The 15927-nt window shown below is 45.4% G+C and overlaps 1 protein-coding gene across 1 annotated transcript in view; it reads right to left on the reverse strand.

Moving 5' to 3' along the window:
• Positions 1-15927, reverse strand: part of XPR1 (xenotropic and polytropic retrovirus receptor 1) — a 70918-nt gene that overhangs the window by 8224 nt on the left and 46767 nt on the right. Inside the window, exons 4-11 of the mRNA XM_065744884.1 lie at positions 13664-13887; positions 10437-10586; positions 10114-10197; positions 9585-9666; positions 6656-6843; positions 6247-6426; positions 2295-2460; positions 911-1102 (exon numbers count right to left, since the gene is read on the reverse strand). Of these exons, the coding sequence (XP_065600956.1) occupies positions 911-1102; positions 2295-2460; positions 6247-6426; positions 6656-6843; positions 9585-9666; positions 10114-10197; positions 10437-10586; positions 13664-13887 (1266 nt within the window). The remainder of the gene's footprint in view (positions 1-910; positions 1103-2294; positions 2461-6246; positions 6427-6655; positions 6844-9584; positions 9667-10113; positions 10198-10436; positions 10587-13663; positions 13888-15927) is intronic.

A 15927-nucleotide genomic window follows, 5' to 3' on the forward strand; every position in this document is an offset into this window, starting at 1 on the left:
AAATGGAAGAATGGAGCTTTGAGGAGTTGAGAACAATGAGAGGCAGGGTGACTGCCTGAAGTGCAGAAACGAAAAGCTTTTTCCTTCAGAACAAGCAGCAGAATCGAGCAATTGTCGTTTCCAGGGAGATGGGGAACTTAGGGATCAGAGCTCAATCTGCAGTTAAATGGATTGGAAACAACTCCCTGCCAGCTGCAGGAAAAAAAAAAAAACATGGATAAAAACATAGGAAAATCCAGAGAGGGCATTTTCCCTGCACTGTGCACCTCTCCCCATGTTTAGGGATGACAGACATGCTGTAACTGTTCATGAATGCCGAGGGAGAAGTATTTCCTACCTTCCCCCTTGCCTCATACATCTCCCACCCAACCTCCCATCGCAGCAAGAGCTGACAGGCATTTCAGTTTCCTCCTTTTGAGTGAGAAGCCTGGAAATTCTGACACTCCTGAAGCAGTTACAAGCACACTGGGCATGCAAAAGATACCTCAAGGTCTTAAACACTCTTTACCAGCTAGGCAGCCCTTTGCCTTTCCACTGAGATGGTTCACAGATGGCAAAAGGCTGAAGTCTGTGCTTCAAAGGGAAGCCAGTGCTGAGTTTTTTCCCCCCATGGAAGAGGAAAATCCCATGAGTTAGCCCAAGATGTTCTATTAAACAGAAAAAAAAGCAGTGAGACATATCTGCCCCACCAGAGCTGCACAAATGAACGATGACCTCAGAGCAGAGTCACCAATGCAAAACCATCTCAGCACCACAACTCAGTACTTAAGTGCAAAGAACCAACAGTGCGTTTCCATACAGCTGTCACTCTACCAAACTGACTGGGGTGGTCCACCAGCATTCCTTCCCGAGCCCGTCCCGAAGAGCACAGCTAGACTGCAAGGAGCTGACCTTCCAAAATAACCAATACCTTTGTGAGTGCTGTAGAGGGCTGCAAATGTCACCACAAAGAAGGTGGTGGAATATTTTCCAGCGTTAACCAGATGAAAGGCCCGTTTGTTATCACGGTAACGGCGCAGGCACTGGATGAATCGCAACCAAGCGGGGATGCACTGGACAACTGCTCTCACTCCGTAGGAGTAGCTGTAACAAATCTGATTATCTGCAAGGAAAAAAAGCATCAGGGATACAGAGTCAGTAACTCAGAACTTTTCTTGCATGCTGGAATATGAAAAAACAGATTTCAGTGGTCTTGATTTCAATCGTTCAAGCAAAGTGTGAACGCAGCCTGAACAGCTGGGGTGAGAGGCAGCTCCACAAACACACCATCACATCACACGTGAAGCTTCAAAGTCCTCTTGTTAAGAAAAAGGCCATGAAAAGTCCCAGCTCTAACTGGAACCCTCAGGCATGCCATACTGTTCTGCAGTCTTGCTCAGCACGTTGAAAACAGAGAACCCAAATGTTAACAAACATTTGTTTCTTACTCGAGTTAATGGAGACAGCTTCGTTAGCTGATATTTATTCCGAAGCACTGTGGTTATTCCAGAGTTTGGAGGACAAATCATTATCCACGCAGTTACTTCTTAAGGTTTTTTTTTTTTTTTTTAATAAGATAAATATGCAGTTAATTCCAACACTGTCATAGATGGAAGATAAAGATCAGACAGATTGGAAAAACAAAGCGGACGCTGATGCTTATTGAAGCATTCTGCAATCTCTCTTAGCAAGTGTCAAAGCCATCAGACAACACTATTTGCCAGCAGTCACTGCTTAAAATGGAAAGAACACAGTAGGAGCCAGGTACAGTTTTGCCACTGGGAAGGCCAAAGTCAAAAATCACACGCCAGCTCTGTGGCTCCTGTGGCTAAAAAGGAGAGAGGCAGAGCACGCAGCACGCTGGTCTTATAGCAAAAAATCTGACAAATCAGGACTTCTGAAGAAGCCTCCCCATCCTCTCTTCCTTTAGGTTATGCTGAAAGCTTTGGTTATTGACCTCACACAACTCGTTTTCATGCTAAGCAACAGTAACAGGCTACAAGCAAATACATGGTTAAACCACCGAAACGAAACAGTGCCAGGAAAACTGTTTTGTCTTTCCAATCAATAAGTGCTCTAATGTTCTCTAATGAATATGCAAGTCAGGCCTAACGACTGGATTAGGAAATAACACTGATGTGAAAATCCATTTCTCTGGGCGGAAGCAAGAAACAGGAGAACCTCTCTGAGGCCACGTTTACAAAAAACATCAATTGTTTCAGTTCCCCGTGTCATTGGTTGGCCCCCTCTGACCAGTTGCTCTGCTTGGTGCTTTTCAGGTCACTCTGACAGCATTCACAAGGCTGTTTCTCTACCTGTGTCCGCCAGAAGCCCGTCACTGTTCGTCCACTGAACCTCGAAGCTGTAGAAGCAGATCATGTACTCCAGATCCATGAGTATTACCACCAGGCTGTTGAGCTGATCAGCCAGCCAGAAGTCTGCGAAGCCTACCTTGTGGAAGGGAGCAGTGAACACTCGAAACTGCCAAAAGGAAAAGGAAGAATTAGTGCGACATATTGGCAAAGACCCATCTGCAGCAGCAGAACATCACACCATCGAACGCATACGGGAATTAAGAGAAATACTTGAAGATTTATGGCTGACCTTTTGCTCCTGCTGAAGAAAAGAAAGATAATTGTCTCCCTGTTTGAAGTACAAATAAAATCCCTGCTTCCAGACATCTCATTCTCCTCCTGTACTTAACTATTCACCCTCTCCAAGTTTTCATTTTCCCAACCAAGCTCACAGACTCCATGAAAGAGCTCTGCACTCGGCTCTTCCCCGTGCTCCCCATGCTGACCAGGCACTCTCTTTCAGCCACATACATTCTATTTACTGATATCTTACAGACTACAGACCCACAACTTGGCCCTTAATCTGACTGTGGCTCAGCATACATAGCTGTTCTTCGTTGTTCTATGTCATACCAGTGAGTTACTCAGTTGGAGCTCCCAAACCCTCCAGCACTGAAAGAGTTAAGCAGAGAGTAGAGGAGATCCTATTAAGTGTCAGTTAAACTCCCTCTTCATCCCAGGCCACTTTCCCTCTAAGCCTCAACAGCATTGCTACATTCAAACCAGCCAGTTTCCACGGTCCATTACCTTCGATTACAACTCTCTCTACCCAGTTAGTTACAGCTACTAACGGCCAATTTCTCAAAGAGACAGCCCCAGCACCATCCTGCAGTTCAGAGATTTATGAACCTTTAAATTAATGAAAGCACAGGCTAACAATGATCCTTTAATACTGCTCTCCTTGTTAACCTAAAGGATACACCGTTAGGGAAACCCAGGAAAGGACTGACACATTCCCAGCTGGCTTGCAAAGCCAATTTAAGGTTCTACATTTCAAAGCCAAGTAAGGGATCAAGACTTTGAGGCATTACATAGCAGATAGAGACCTTGACCCAGAAAGCTCCCGTGCTCAGGTAGGACAGCACCTATTACAAAGGCTTGAGTGTGAGGGAGTGCTGGTGTGGAAGCACTGCTGCAGAGATCAGAGAAGGTGCAGCAGCCTTCTTTCTTAGGCAATGCATCCTCTCTCTTACAAGCACCCCTTTCTACCAGCTGATTAAACTATCTTTACTCGTAGACCTTTATTTTTTCCAACAGATTTTATTTTAATGCACTCAACATCCTTATCTCTAAGTTGAAGACCTGTGGATTTGGGTGGAGGATTACTCAGAGGATAAAGAGCTGGTTGGACGGCTGCAAATGGAAGGTTGTGGTCAGTGACTCTACGTCCAGGTAGAGGTGGGTGACAAGCAGTGACCCCAAGGGGGCTCTGGAGCTCTTCAACACCTTTATCAATGGCGTTCACAATGGGATTGAGCACATCTTCAGCAAGTTTGCAGATGGCACCGAGCTGTAAGGTGCAATTGAAGCAGCAGAAGGAAGGGAAGCCACCCAGAGGGACTGGGACAGGCTGCGGGTCCAGGAGAACCTAAAGAGGTTCAAACAAGGCCTAGTGCAAGGTGTTGCAGTTGAGGGGGGGGGGGGCAATCCCAGATGTGCATACAGGCTGGGGGGAAGAAGTCCTTGAGAGCAGCCCAGCTGAGGAGAACTTGGGGCTCCTGGTGGGCAGAAAGCTGGACACGAGCCAGCAGTGTGTGGCTGTGGCCTGGAAGGCCAACAGCTCCTGGGCAGTACCAAGAGAGGGGTGGCACAGGGCAGAGAGGGGACAGTCCCCATCTGTTCTGCCCTCGTGATGTTCCTTTTTGGAGTACTGCATTCACACCTGGGGCCCACAGCAGAAGAAAGATGATCTTTAAGGCCTCTTCCAACCCGAGCCATTCTCTGATTCTATGATTAATGAGAGACACTTGGGCACCGGGTGATGACAGCACAGAGCTTTGAAGAGAGCAGAAGCTTTCCACCTAAAGGTTACAGCAGACAAGGAGTCGCAGACTTGCAGAAAACCCAGCTAAGGCCCTGCTCTCTCCATTCACAATCCCCACAGACAGGAGCTGCTGTTTGAACACTCTCCTAACCCCAAAAGGCTGCCACTTCTGACCAGGGCTGCTGCACGCTGCCCCAAGCCTGAGCCAGTTGCAGAGCAGGGACCAGAAGGTGCTGGCACATCCCCATTCCACAAGCAGATCCACCTTCCAGCTAGGGAATCTCATGAAGATGGGCTCCAAGAATAAGGCCATAACAGATCAAGAGCGAGAGTACAACGTCAGTTTCAAGCAATCAGTTGCAATTATATTTGAGCAGTTCCACAGTCCAAGCACAGACTTTCTGGTGCTGATCACTGCAGCTTCAAGCAAGTGCTGAGACAGCAGATGCTTGAGCTAGAGCTGAACACTATCTAGATTTTCACCTCAAGCAGCTCTGCTCCCTGCAGTTGCTTCCCCATTTCCACTCCCTGCAGAAAGGATGGAGATGCTATACCATGCTCTGCACTCTGACCTGATTCCTCTTGGTGAACTGCTTCCCTCAGCCTACACAAGTGCATGCAGCACACTCCTCACCTGGAAGCAAAGAACATTCAAGTCAGCGTGGTGCCACACAGGCAAGAAAGAAGGGATTCAACTCCCTACAGGCTAAACAACTTTTTCACCCAGAGGAAGATCAATGAAGAAGTAGCCTGCAGTCCGTCAGGGATTATCTACACAGATCCTACTCACTGAGTACCAACAAGCAGCTGGTGAGCACAGGTGCTCAGCAGGGTCTAGTGATGGAGCATGCTCTGGGAACTAACCACAGCTACTAATGGTTTTGTGTAGGCTGAGGATCTTACCCTGGGAAGATATCAGGGTAAATTAGCACAGAGATTGCTTACATCACTGGCAGTACTTTTCCTAGCACCGAGGGACAGCAGGAAGACTAATGAGGCTTGGGACTGAAGGTACATTTGTGAGAGGTGGCTGAATGCTGGAAGGCAGAAGGGGAGAAACTGAAATAGCAGTAAGTCAGCAAATCAAATAACAGGGCTAAGAGGTTAACTAGTTGTATGTATACCTGCACACACACGCTTGAAGCATGACTCTACATTTCATCTTTGCCATGCTCCAGACAAAGTTAATTGTCTTAATTGGCACTGAAATGATTCTACGAATAATGTCAACCAGACCAACTCCCCTCTGCTGAATGCTCTCAGAGTAGTTCCAGCAAGAACAAGGTATCAAGGGAAACAAACTGACTGAGGTTAATTTAAAAAGGCCTTCAGGGTGAGGAGAGACACGTGAAACAGCCATTTTGGAAGGAATGGATGAGCCATCCAACGAGCCTGAAAACAGTTCTTGTGGACTCCCATCAAAGTATGGACATCTACACTTGTCCTTTACCAGGCTTAACTTCACAAGGAAACAGGAGCTGGGTCTAAATTAAGCACTTTAGAGGCCACAAAAGATTTGCTGAAAAACAAACAGCCAAAAACCAACCACCTACGAAGATAACTTTGTAAGAGTAACCTTTGCAAGGACTCCCTCTCAATGTCGTCATGTCTCAGCTGAGCTGAGAATTCATGTAACCTTGTCTTCGAGCCCTGCAACCCCTGGCAAACTTCTGCTACATCAAGGGATGTGCTACATACAGCTGTATACACGAAGATTAACTAGTAACTACTTGCAGTATGAAGATAACAACGGTGGAAACAAACAGAAATTGCAAGTAATAAGCTGCAGTAATTATCAAGTCCACTCTATGCATATATAGGTACAATGGCAAAACACCCTTATGTCCTGAAGACTACTGATGCTTGCACATATTTTAACTGCCACAGCTTCTTAATTATCTATTTTACCTTTCAGATTTTGAGACTTACCAATAGTTTGAGCAGCCAAAAACGGGACTTGTAATATAAGGTTTTGGTAGGGTTGATGAGAAAAAGCAACATGCAGCCGTACAAGATGAGTGGATTCACCTGCATAGGGATGTAGATGTATTTACCATATATACATGCCAACAGGCTGAGGCACCACAAAACCCCCAGAAATCCAGCAATCTGCAGAAAGACAGACAAAATACAGAGACACTCGGTGAAAAAATAACTCCAAACCTCACAATGAATTCTCATTGTAAGAAAAGGGAGAGCAGTGCACAACCCTGTAATCTAATCAGACTTCAGCAACTTCCTCCTCTAATTGGGTTAGGATTCCTTGCCAGGAAATGGTGCAGGACTTATCCTCCTGGTGCACACAGCTCAGCCACTGCTGACAGTCTGTGCTGGTTACCTCAAAGAGATGTTGATGGGACAAGTTGCTGCGGGGATTGAGCTCAAAGATGAGGACATGATTCACACCAGCCTGTCTCCAGCCATACGTGTTGATACCCAGGAGAAAGAGGAATTCTATCAGGAGAAAGCCACCTCGATAGATTCTCACCAGTGGCCACACATTTGGTCCATCTATAAAAGCCACACCTGACAAAGAAAAAGATGAAAGAGCCTTAATGATCACAAGTCACACCACAAATCAAACCTGAGGCTCCGCTTCCTGGCGCTGGCTCTCAGACACTCAGCTACAGCCCAGGAAAGCAGGGCCTGCTTGTCATTCACCTGCATATTCTAGCAGCTGGAGGACTTTCTGCCTAATCTGCCAGAGGATTTATGAGTATTGTGGGGAAAATTCGCTCTCCAGCTTGTGCAGTCAGGTCATTAGCAGCATCTCTAGTCCACCGTCTCACACTGTGGGCTCAAGGGACAGCACTAAGCATAAATCATCACTACACCCACTTAAAGATTCTGGTTTAACGGAGAGGAAATCTCACACCAGACAGAGATACAAATATTTCAGCTGCCCACAAAACCAAGAAGTACAATTCACAGCATCTCCAACAATGCTGAACTGCATCCGACCACTGCAGTCAGTACGGCCATAACGTGATATATATTCATAACCAGCAATATCATTTCCAGCCAAGCCCAAACAGAATATCCAACACGAGGCAGCAATATGGGAAAGCCTGTTCCTTGCTCTGTTCAGTCTTTGGGGTTTTGGAAACAGCCTTGCTTAATTCCAAACAACGAGCAGCCCCTACACAGCAGCAATTCACCTAGCACAAAATATCCTACCTCCACTGCTTGATAGAGGTTGGATGAGAAAAGCACAGATTGTTCTCATCCCCAGTTCTACATCCACTGAGTATTTCTCATTCATAAGGTTTTATTTTCAACGGGAGAAAAGAACAGGCACTTGTACAGAACTGATGCTGAGAATGTGTCCTCGTGACCTTCTGCTCTGAATTACAGCCCCAACTTCATCAAGCTTTTGCCCACAACGATTTTATCTGTGTACTTCCCATCACCTCAGATCATGGAGGAAAACCATGCAAGGATAAGACTCGATGATCCCTCGAGGTCCCTTCCAACCCCTATAATTCTGGGATCCCGTGACTGAAGAACAGTTGCTTTACATTTGGACAGAAACGAGAGGTGCACTGAAGAAGCTGAAAGAAAGGAGCCTTGAGCACGACGTTGCTAAAGCATGCATTTCAGATTTTTATCTGAAATGTCTGCAGCTGCTCCCAGAGCTGACAGAGTAACCCCAAAATACTGAATCAGACACGCAAAAGTTACCGGGCAGACCAGAACAGATACGCTTGTTATTTGAGACAGAACATCCAGACAAGGCTTACCCTGTGGTGAAAACAGCTCAGTGTGACATTATAGCGAGAGCCCTCCATAGCTAATGCCACTAATCTCGTTTCTGTGCCCTCAGGGTGACTCTATTCTGGCATCTCCCTGTAACAGTTGTAGTTGTGTGGCTTGGAAAAGACCTTCAAGATCACTGAGTCCAATTATCAGCCTGACCTACTGAGTCCCACCACGAACCCATGTCCCTCAGTGCCACATCCACACATCTCTTTAACACCTCCAGGGATGTAGAGTCCCCCAGTGCCCCAGGCAGCCTGCTCCAAGGCTTGGCCATATTCCCCATGAAGAAATTCTTCCTGATGTTCAATCTAAGCCACAATCAATACTGATATGGTTCACTACTGTGGCCACAGTCTGATGTTACTTCACAGGTTCCACACAAACAAAATCCTGTCTTAGTGAATCATATCATAAAACCAATTTGGCAAAAGTAGTGTAGAGGTTAGCAAAGTAATAGCCAATTAAAAACAAACAACTTGCAGTTAGGATGCAGCTTTTGCTCAATATGTGAAGTAATTCAGAGATACCAGATCATGTCTGCTGATATAAACACACCAATTATTCACACCAGTTCAGCAACATCTGCTTTGGAGGTGTAATTGTTTTTATGAATTCCTCCTCACAACCATGTCACTTTATCTCTCAACATTAAGAACGAGAAAGTGAGCATTACAGGCTTCAGTCCTATTTGCATCTTACAGACCAAACATGAAAGATACACCACGAAAAAAAGACTGATGAATAAAGAACAGCTCCTACGCATTCGCTGGAGCTTTCATACAGACGGGTCAACTTTCTGCCTCTACTACACAAAGACCAAAAGGGAAGTGCTTGCAAACAGCTTCTAAAACTGAGAAATTTCATCCCAAGAGGTGCTCGGTTCCAATTACAGAAACATCTGATCAAAAATTCTCTTAAATCAAAAGACAGACATGGGCTTTCCCTAACGTAAGAGCTCATATGTTGATTTTCCACTGCGCTGCTTGTGTAAGTTGCATTACTGAAATCACTCACACCACAATAAAGCTGCTTGTGAATAGAAAAGCCCTGGATCTGGATCTAGAGTACTAATGTTCCTTTTGCTCCAATGAGAGCTCAAACTTGGATGGATCAAAGCAGAATAACACCAAGGCCACTGTCACGGTAAAGAAATCCTTCCAAATATCTAGTCTGAACATCCACTGGCACAGCTTTGTGCCATTCTCGTGTGTTCCTAATGAAAAAACAGGAAAGGCATGGTACTCACACAGCTATAGGTGAATATCCCTCCAAGAGCAAGGAGGAAACCAGAAGAACAAAGTCACAGTACACTCTCAGTCCAAAATCCATGCACACAACATGAGAAGCACGTAATCTACTACAGAGAAGCAATAATACACAGCAGCTTGACTCAGCTCAGATCTGACACAGAAGACCCAGACCAGTTCAGCTCCAGGCCCTTGCTTTGAGGCAAGAACACATCCATACCAGGGTGTGGGAGCCAGCTGGGTCTTGCTGACAATACCCACCTGAAAGTATGACAGTCACGTTCAGTGCAACGAACAATCCACAGAAAAATCCAACCCTGAATGTAGTCCAGGCTGGTACAGGCTGTGAACAAAGCAATGATGGAATTACAGGGGATTAAACAGGTTATCAGCAACATCAGATCCATTCACAGGGTACATTTGTACAGCCTCATCTCAGGCTACACTCTTCCTCCTTGAAATGCAGCACTGAGAATGTTGTGTAATATTTTCATCTATCTTGATGCTGCATTGAAACAGAGCTGGGGCCTCTCAGCAGCTTTTGAGATGTAAGCATATATTATTAGCACAAATTTCTCTTCATTGTTATTCACCTCATCCCTACGTTATCTTGACTGCATCACCCAGGAACAGTAAGCTATTTCCTTATCTTCTGGAACTAAAGCACATTATGTGACCACACTGCCCTCACAATTTGTGGGGCACGCTCATATCCATGTATCTGCACTACTTTTGAATCTAATTTGGCAACTTGTCGGGTTGCCAAAGCTTAGTGATATCAATCATTTACCTGAGCCGCTCCCAAAGGTGGAACACGCAAACGTTTCATAGCCTTCTGTCTGTCCCCATCCTCTAACTCATTGGTCACCACTTCCTAAGGAGATAAAGATCCACATCACAGAAGTTCATCCTAACAGCAGGTACAGGATACTGCATTAAAACAAAACTAACAGTTGGTTTCTAAGTTACACTTGATGTCTGATCCAATGCTTTTCCAACACGAGGTGACAAAGGTAGGAAAAGCTCCCAGTAATAAACATCCAGACGCTGCAGGAATCAGCAGTGAACAAGAAACCATTGCTTTCTAGTTGGCAAGAGGAACAGCATCTTTACCTCTGTTTCGGAGATGAGCTGGTTGATTTTCTTGCAGGTGTAGAAGGGTGCCACCTCCACCTCGGCCACACGCCACTCCGCCCCTCGCGTCGTCTCCAGGTTCTTGTCATGCTTCTTCAAGATCTTGCGGAAGCCAGTGAAGTTCAGGTTCTGCAGACAAGGGAGACAGTTACTGCCTTTGAACCTCAGGCAGCTCAGCAGAGAAATGGTTATTTGCCAGGGCTAGCAAGAAAAGGAGTAACAAGAATCCAAATCTTGGCATCTGTTGTCAAAGAGGCGTTGAGTTTTTGACTTCATTAGAAGCACACGTACCCTTTAGAAATCATAGAAAAAAATCACGTGAGGCTCAGTGGTGTAAGACAAGGTAATTGTCAGGGAACTAACTGAACCTAATGTCCCAAAAACCAGCTCACTGCCCCTTTCCTCCTCAGTGCTAGAGGTGACAGCACTCCAGGGGGAATAACAAATAGCCTTTGGACATACTCAGAACTCAAAAGCCAAAGCTTTTCTCCAACATGCTCTGCTTGCACCGGCACCTGACTGCACGCACCCCTGCTACCACATCTCAGCAGCAGGTCTCTGCAGGAGCATTAGTTGGAATGAGATCTTAAAAATAGCCACAGAAAGAGCATGCTTTGCCCCAAATCCACCAAGGGAAGGCGCACATTAATCCTTTCAAGGGCATTCCCCCACCAGAAAGGACCAGGCTACTGATTTCTCGTTTCTTCAAACTTTCCAGGTTCTTAGAATGAGTACATTATAGAAGGGAAATTCTTGTACAGCTGCAAATGACACCCAGCCAAGTGCAGCCCCAGAACAGCACGTCCTTCCCCAGCAAACCCCACCCCCGTGACTACAAAACCAGTCTGCAAGGCTTGCGGACACAGGAGCTGAGATAAGCAGACGGCACCACATTAAAACAGAGAAGATAACTGTTGATTCCCAAGTCACATGCAAGCCCTGACCCAAGACTCTCCTAACACCCAGTAACAAAGACAGGCAAAGCTCAGCACACTGCATTAAGCAGCAACTGCTGTGACAGGATGCATCTGAAACACTGTACGTCACTGCACAGAAAATGCAACTCAAAAGGCTCTGCATTCCCTTCAGAAAGTAGTGACACATGCAAGGGTCGCTCCGAAACAAGCTTGGAAAGAAAAGCACAGAAAACAGCAGAATCCAGTACCCTGGGGAGAGGCACCAACTACTCACAGAAATTATTTCCAATCTAATTAGGCTGTGAGTGATTTAATACCAGACCCCTGCCATATAGGTGGGGAAATGAGGCTAGGGAGACGGGAGCAGGAAGCCAATGCATTAGTGATCTGCATTACTGCAGACAAGAGACTTTGATTATTTTCCATTGGAAAAGCCAGCATTCTACCCCAGGGAGAGCAGCTCGCCGTTGCATAAATTTGAAATGAAAAAGCTGCAACAATAATGCTGATTTGGGGCAGAGATTTTTCACAGCCTGAACAGACACCACTTCATCCCTGCACTAGCAGGGCTCACAGCCTGACTCTGGCATCCTCAGGGCACGGTGGCATCCCTCCTGGTGCCACCTCATGCCCTCAGTCACACGTTCTGCTCATCTTGCTATTCAAGACACTTTACTTGGCAAGGGGCTTTCTCCAGGCCTGACTTCTATTTCTGCTGCATACTAATTGAATTTCTTGAAGTCAACTGACTGGTGGCATGCTTTGCCAATAAAGGTGAAAAAAACAGTGCAACTTATGCAATGATATTATGAAACATCAAGTAGGATGAAGCAGCAGACTTGGAATCTTTGCTCATATACAAGCGTGTCAGGAAATGCACCAAGGCAAATGCACAGCAGTCCAGTGGGACTGAATCAGCTTCAATTATTTGCCTCACGAGAGTAACATGTTAATTTCTCAAGGTTTGCTTGTTCTAAAACACAGTATTTTATATGATCTGTATGGCTTCAACTCTGTTCCCTGCATGGAGGAGGATGTAACCTCAGCTATGTCATCCTCCCAGCAGGCCAACCTCTTCTTTCTCTAAAACTTCAAGCTACTGAATATTTCTCATTCCTATATTCTAAGCTGAAAGGTGCTTAAAATCAGCGTTCTGGGATTTGGCTTTCGTGTACGTATTCCTTGTCTTCAACTTCAAAACCAATTTGACCAGACTTCCTCATTCTCTTTGAAGATGTGCCATAGAAGGAATCTCTGCTCCTTTTGGAGACTGAAAGCTATCAAATCCAGATGGGTTTTATGCAAGTGTTTAGCATACATATAGTGCTCTTGGTCTCATGGACAAAGAAGTAAGCGTGCAGGACGCCTTCTTCCAACCACGTGGAGTAGGAAAGGATTTTTCAGAGGAATGAGCTGTGTCACCTCCTGTTGGAGCTTTGTCCGTACTACTGAGTGGTATTCAAGAATTTCTTATGGCAAAAAGACTCCAAAACAAAGGCATTACTGGTAAGGACCTCAATACCAATCCAGCAAAGTTAAGGTAAAGACTCCAAGCCCAACCATTCTTATTGAATGAGGTAAAACAAATAAACACAGTGAGGTATTTAAAAGCAGAGCAAGTCCAGGAAAAAAAAAAAGGCAAAAAAAAACCCAAAACAACAAGACCTTAACAGTTTTAGCTTTTTGGAACAAAACCAATGTCTGCAATATTTGTCACATCCCTTCCTGCTACAAGTCCAACTACAACTAGAGATTTGTTTCCTCATACTTCCTTCAAGGCAAATGAGCCTACGTCCTACAGAACTAAAAACATTTGTTTTTGAAGTGGGATGTTTTAACAAGAACTTCTGATACAGCAAGGCCAGAGTCACCACCATGGTAACACCAAGAGGGAAACAGTATGCTAGCATTTCAAGATCCACTACAAATATTAGATAAAAGAGCTGCTTCCCCACCTTCTCAGCTCTGACCCTGCACAGAACAACACAGCACCAAAGCATGAGGTCTCAGAGTGACTGTACGTTGTGCCAAAGGTGCTGGGCTCAGAGAGTTCAGAAAGGGAAGAGGATCTGAGGTCCTCCTGCAGGTCAGCTAAGCGCTTCCAGCTCAGCACAACACTAAAAGAGGCACGCTGCTGGCTGCTAGGCATTGGCCCCTTCTTTAAATTAAGCTGGGGTCCCTATGGCTGAAATGAAGTAGCAAACTGGCTTGAACGAGGCAACCTGAAGGCAACACGAGCACAAAGACCCATGGACAGAGCTTTCTCAAAGCGCTTCCTTCTGCCGATACCTGATAGTTCTGCAGTAAGATGAGGCTGAGGTAGAGCTCGCTGAAGGCCAATTTCAGGTCTTTGATATTCCTATGCTGGACACGCTCCTCGTGGGACAGGTGGAAGACCGGCTTTCTGCGCCGCGGCAGCGTGGAAGCCCCACTGGCTTCTTTCTGTGCATCCAACGTTGACTGCAACTCCGTCCGAAGAGTAGTGAATCTGCGCTGAGCTTCTGCAAGCTTTTCTGTGGGTAGGGGAGGGAAAAAGGCAGGTGAGTGGGCAGCAGCTTGCCTGTCAGACCTGTCAAGGAAACTATGTTCTTTCCCCAGACAATATGCTGCTTTCAGAAAATAAACGATGGGAGACTAAAGAATGGGTATAGGAATGGAGAACGGGTATAGGAAAACCCAGCATGGAAGAGCCTGAAAGTTTCCCTATCTTTGCTGATGGTAAACTTTAATAAGAGGTTCTAAACTCATGGGGAAGGAGAACTCCTCTCTCACAGCTCCCACGGCTCCAGCAAACGGAGGCAGTGAGAGGTCTGCCCTCAGCCGTGCAATACCTAACACACGCACAGTTCACTCTCCATAATATTCAGAACGTTACACTGAACCATCTGGTGACACACTTGTCCATGCAGTCCCCTGGGCAGGCTGTCTCAGACGTCCCTGCATTACAAAGACTTAAACTGTCACAAGGCTCCTCACTTGAGGATCCCAAACAAAAAACAAAACCAGCCACAGATGAAATCCTAGCACCTCAACAGGCATTCCTCTGCTGGAACTATCCAAAAACATTCCCTTTTTTTCTTTGGTTCCCTTTCAATTGGGTGTAAGTTTACTTGAGTGAAGTCCAAATAATCACATACTGTTGATCAAATCAGACCTATTTAATGGCAGGTTTCCTTCCTGCAGAGACAGAATAATGGCCTGGGGAACTAAGGCTGCATTTGATGGAAGCCAACAGTCTCCAAGCACACAGCACAAGGCAGTGCTCAGAGCAGAGCCCTCAGGACAGGAAAAGGAGGAGAGGAGGAAACAAAACAGAGATCAGCAGAAGGATTAGCTTTCTTGCAAGCAGGCAATATTTATTGTCATAAAGACAAGTGTCTAAGAAGCCATATAGTGAGCTCATAATAAATAGCAAGTACCAGGTCATGATGCAAGCCACCACCTGCCTGGAGTTATAACAGGGCCCAACACGGCATACTTCTGACATGGGCAAGACAAAATACATTCCTTCACTGCTTTCTCTACACAGCTTCACAACGCTAATAAAGGGTTTCCATACTATTCAAAGTCACACTGCTCTCCTGCAAATAAAAGACTCATTTAAATCTTTTCACAAGAGATTTTCAAATTGCACGTATTTGCTGCTGTAACTTTTTGAAATGACAGCAAATCGAAAAAAACCTCTATTCTGTGTTATTAATGTCATTCTACACAATGAGGGAAGGGGTGTGTGGATGTGGGTGCATACGTGCTAGTAGGTCTTCATTAGGGAAAATTATCATGTGCATTGTGCATATGAATTGAGAGAACTTCTTCCACAGAGTCTAGCTTGTAGCACACAGGATCTCTCACTAGAGCAGCTGAAACAGCTCAGAAAGAAAGACAAGTTTCTGAGCATAAGAACAACAAAAGCCTTTTCGGATTAGAATAGAAGATCTCAGGGTGAAACTAAACTGAGAACTGCTCTACGTTTACGAAGGGACACATGAATTGCATGTAAAAAAATGCCTACAGACTCAAGCATGCAACCCAGCTGGCTCAACAGTGTCTAGCTACAAACCTCCTCTTGCTTTGTCCTTCCTTGTTCCCACCATGGCTCCATCAGAACAGCTCACAGAACCAGGGAGGTTTGCTTCCCTACATGGAAGCTGAAGAGAAGCAAGCAGCAGCACACACTTTCTGCATCTATTATGCTCTTAGCTATCCTCGTGTTTACCACCCAGACTCTGCTAGCAGTAAAAAAAAAGCTAGCAGTAATGTCATCACTAGATGGTTATTGAAATACTTTGCACAATTCAAATTTGTTATCTGATCAAAATAAAAATAGAGAAATACCACAAAGTGCTGCAAAGGCCTGTTTAATGCAAGATGCTAATAAATCACAATCACGTTGAGAGAAAGTATGGCAGCAGTCAGTACCTCATTGTATCCACATTTAAATGCCTTGCCAGTTGAAAACCAAGCACTACCAAAAGAGGCAGAAAACCAGATGAGATGTGATGGTGGTGGGACGAGAGCACACTGGTACAAAGCCTTCAGTAGCAATACTACAG

The sequence above is a fragment of the Cyrtonyx montezumae genome, unplaced genomic scaffold (genome assembly GCF_038088225.1).
Source record: "Cyrtonyx montezumae isolate F1298 unplaced genomic scaffold, pur_monq_1.0 scaffold_1, whole genome shotgun sequence".
In the NCBI taxonomy this organism is placed as follows: domain Eukaryota; kingdom Metazoa; phylum Chordata; class Aves; order Galliformes; family Odontophoridae; genus Cyrtonyx; species Cyrtonyx montezumae.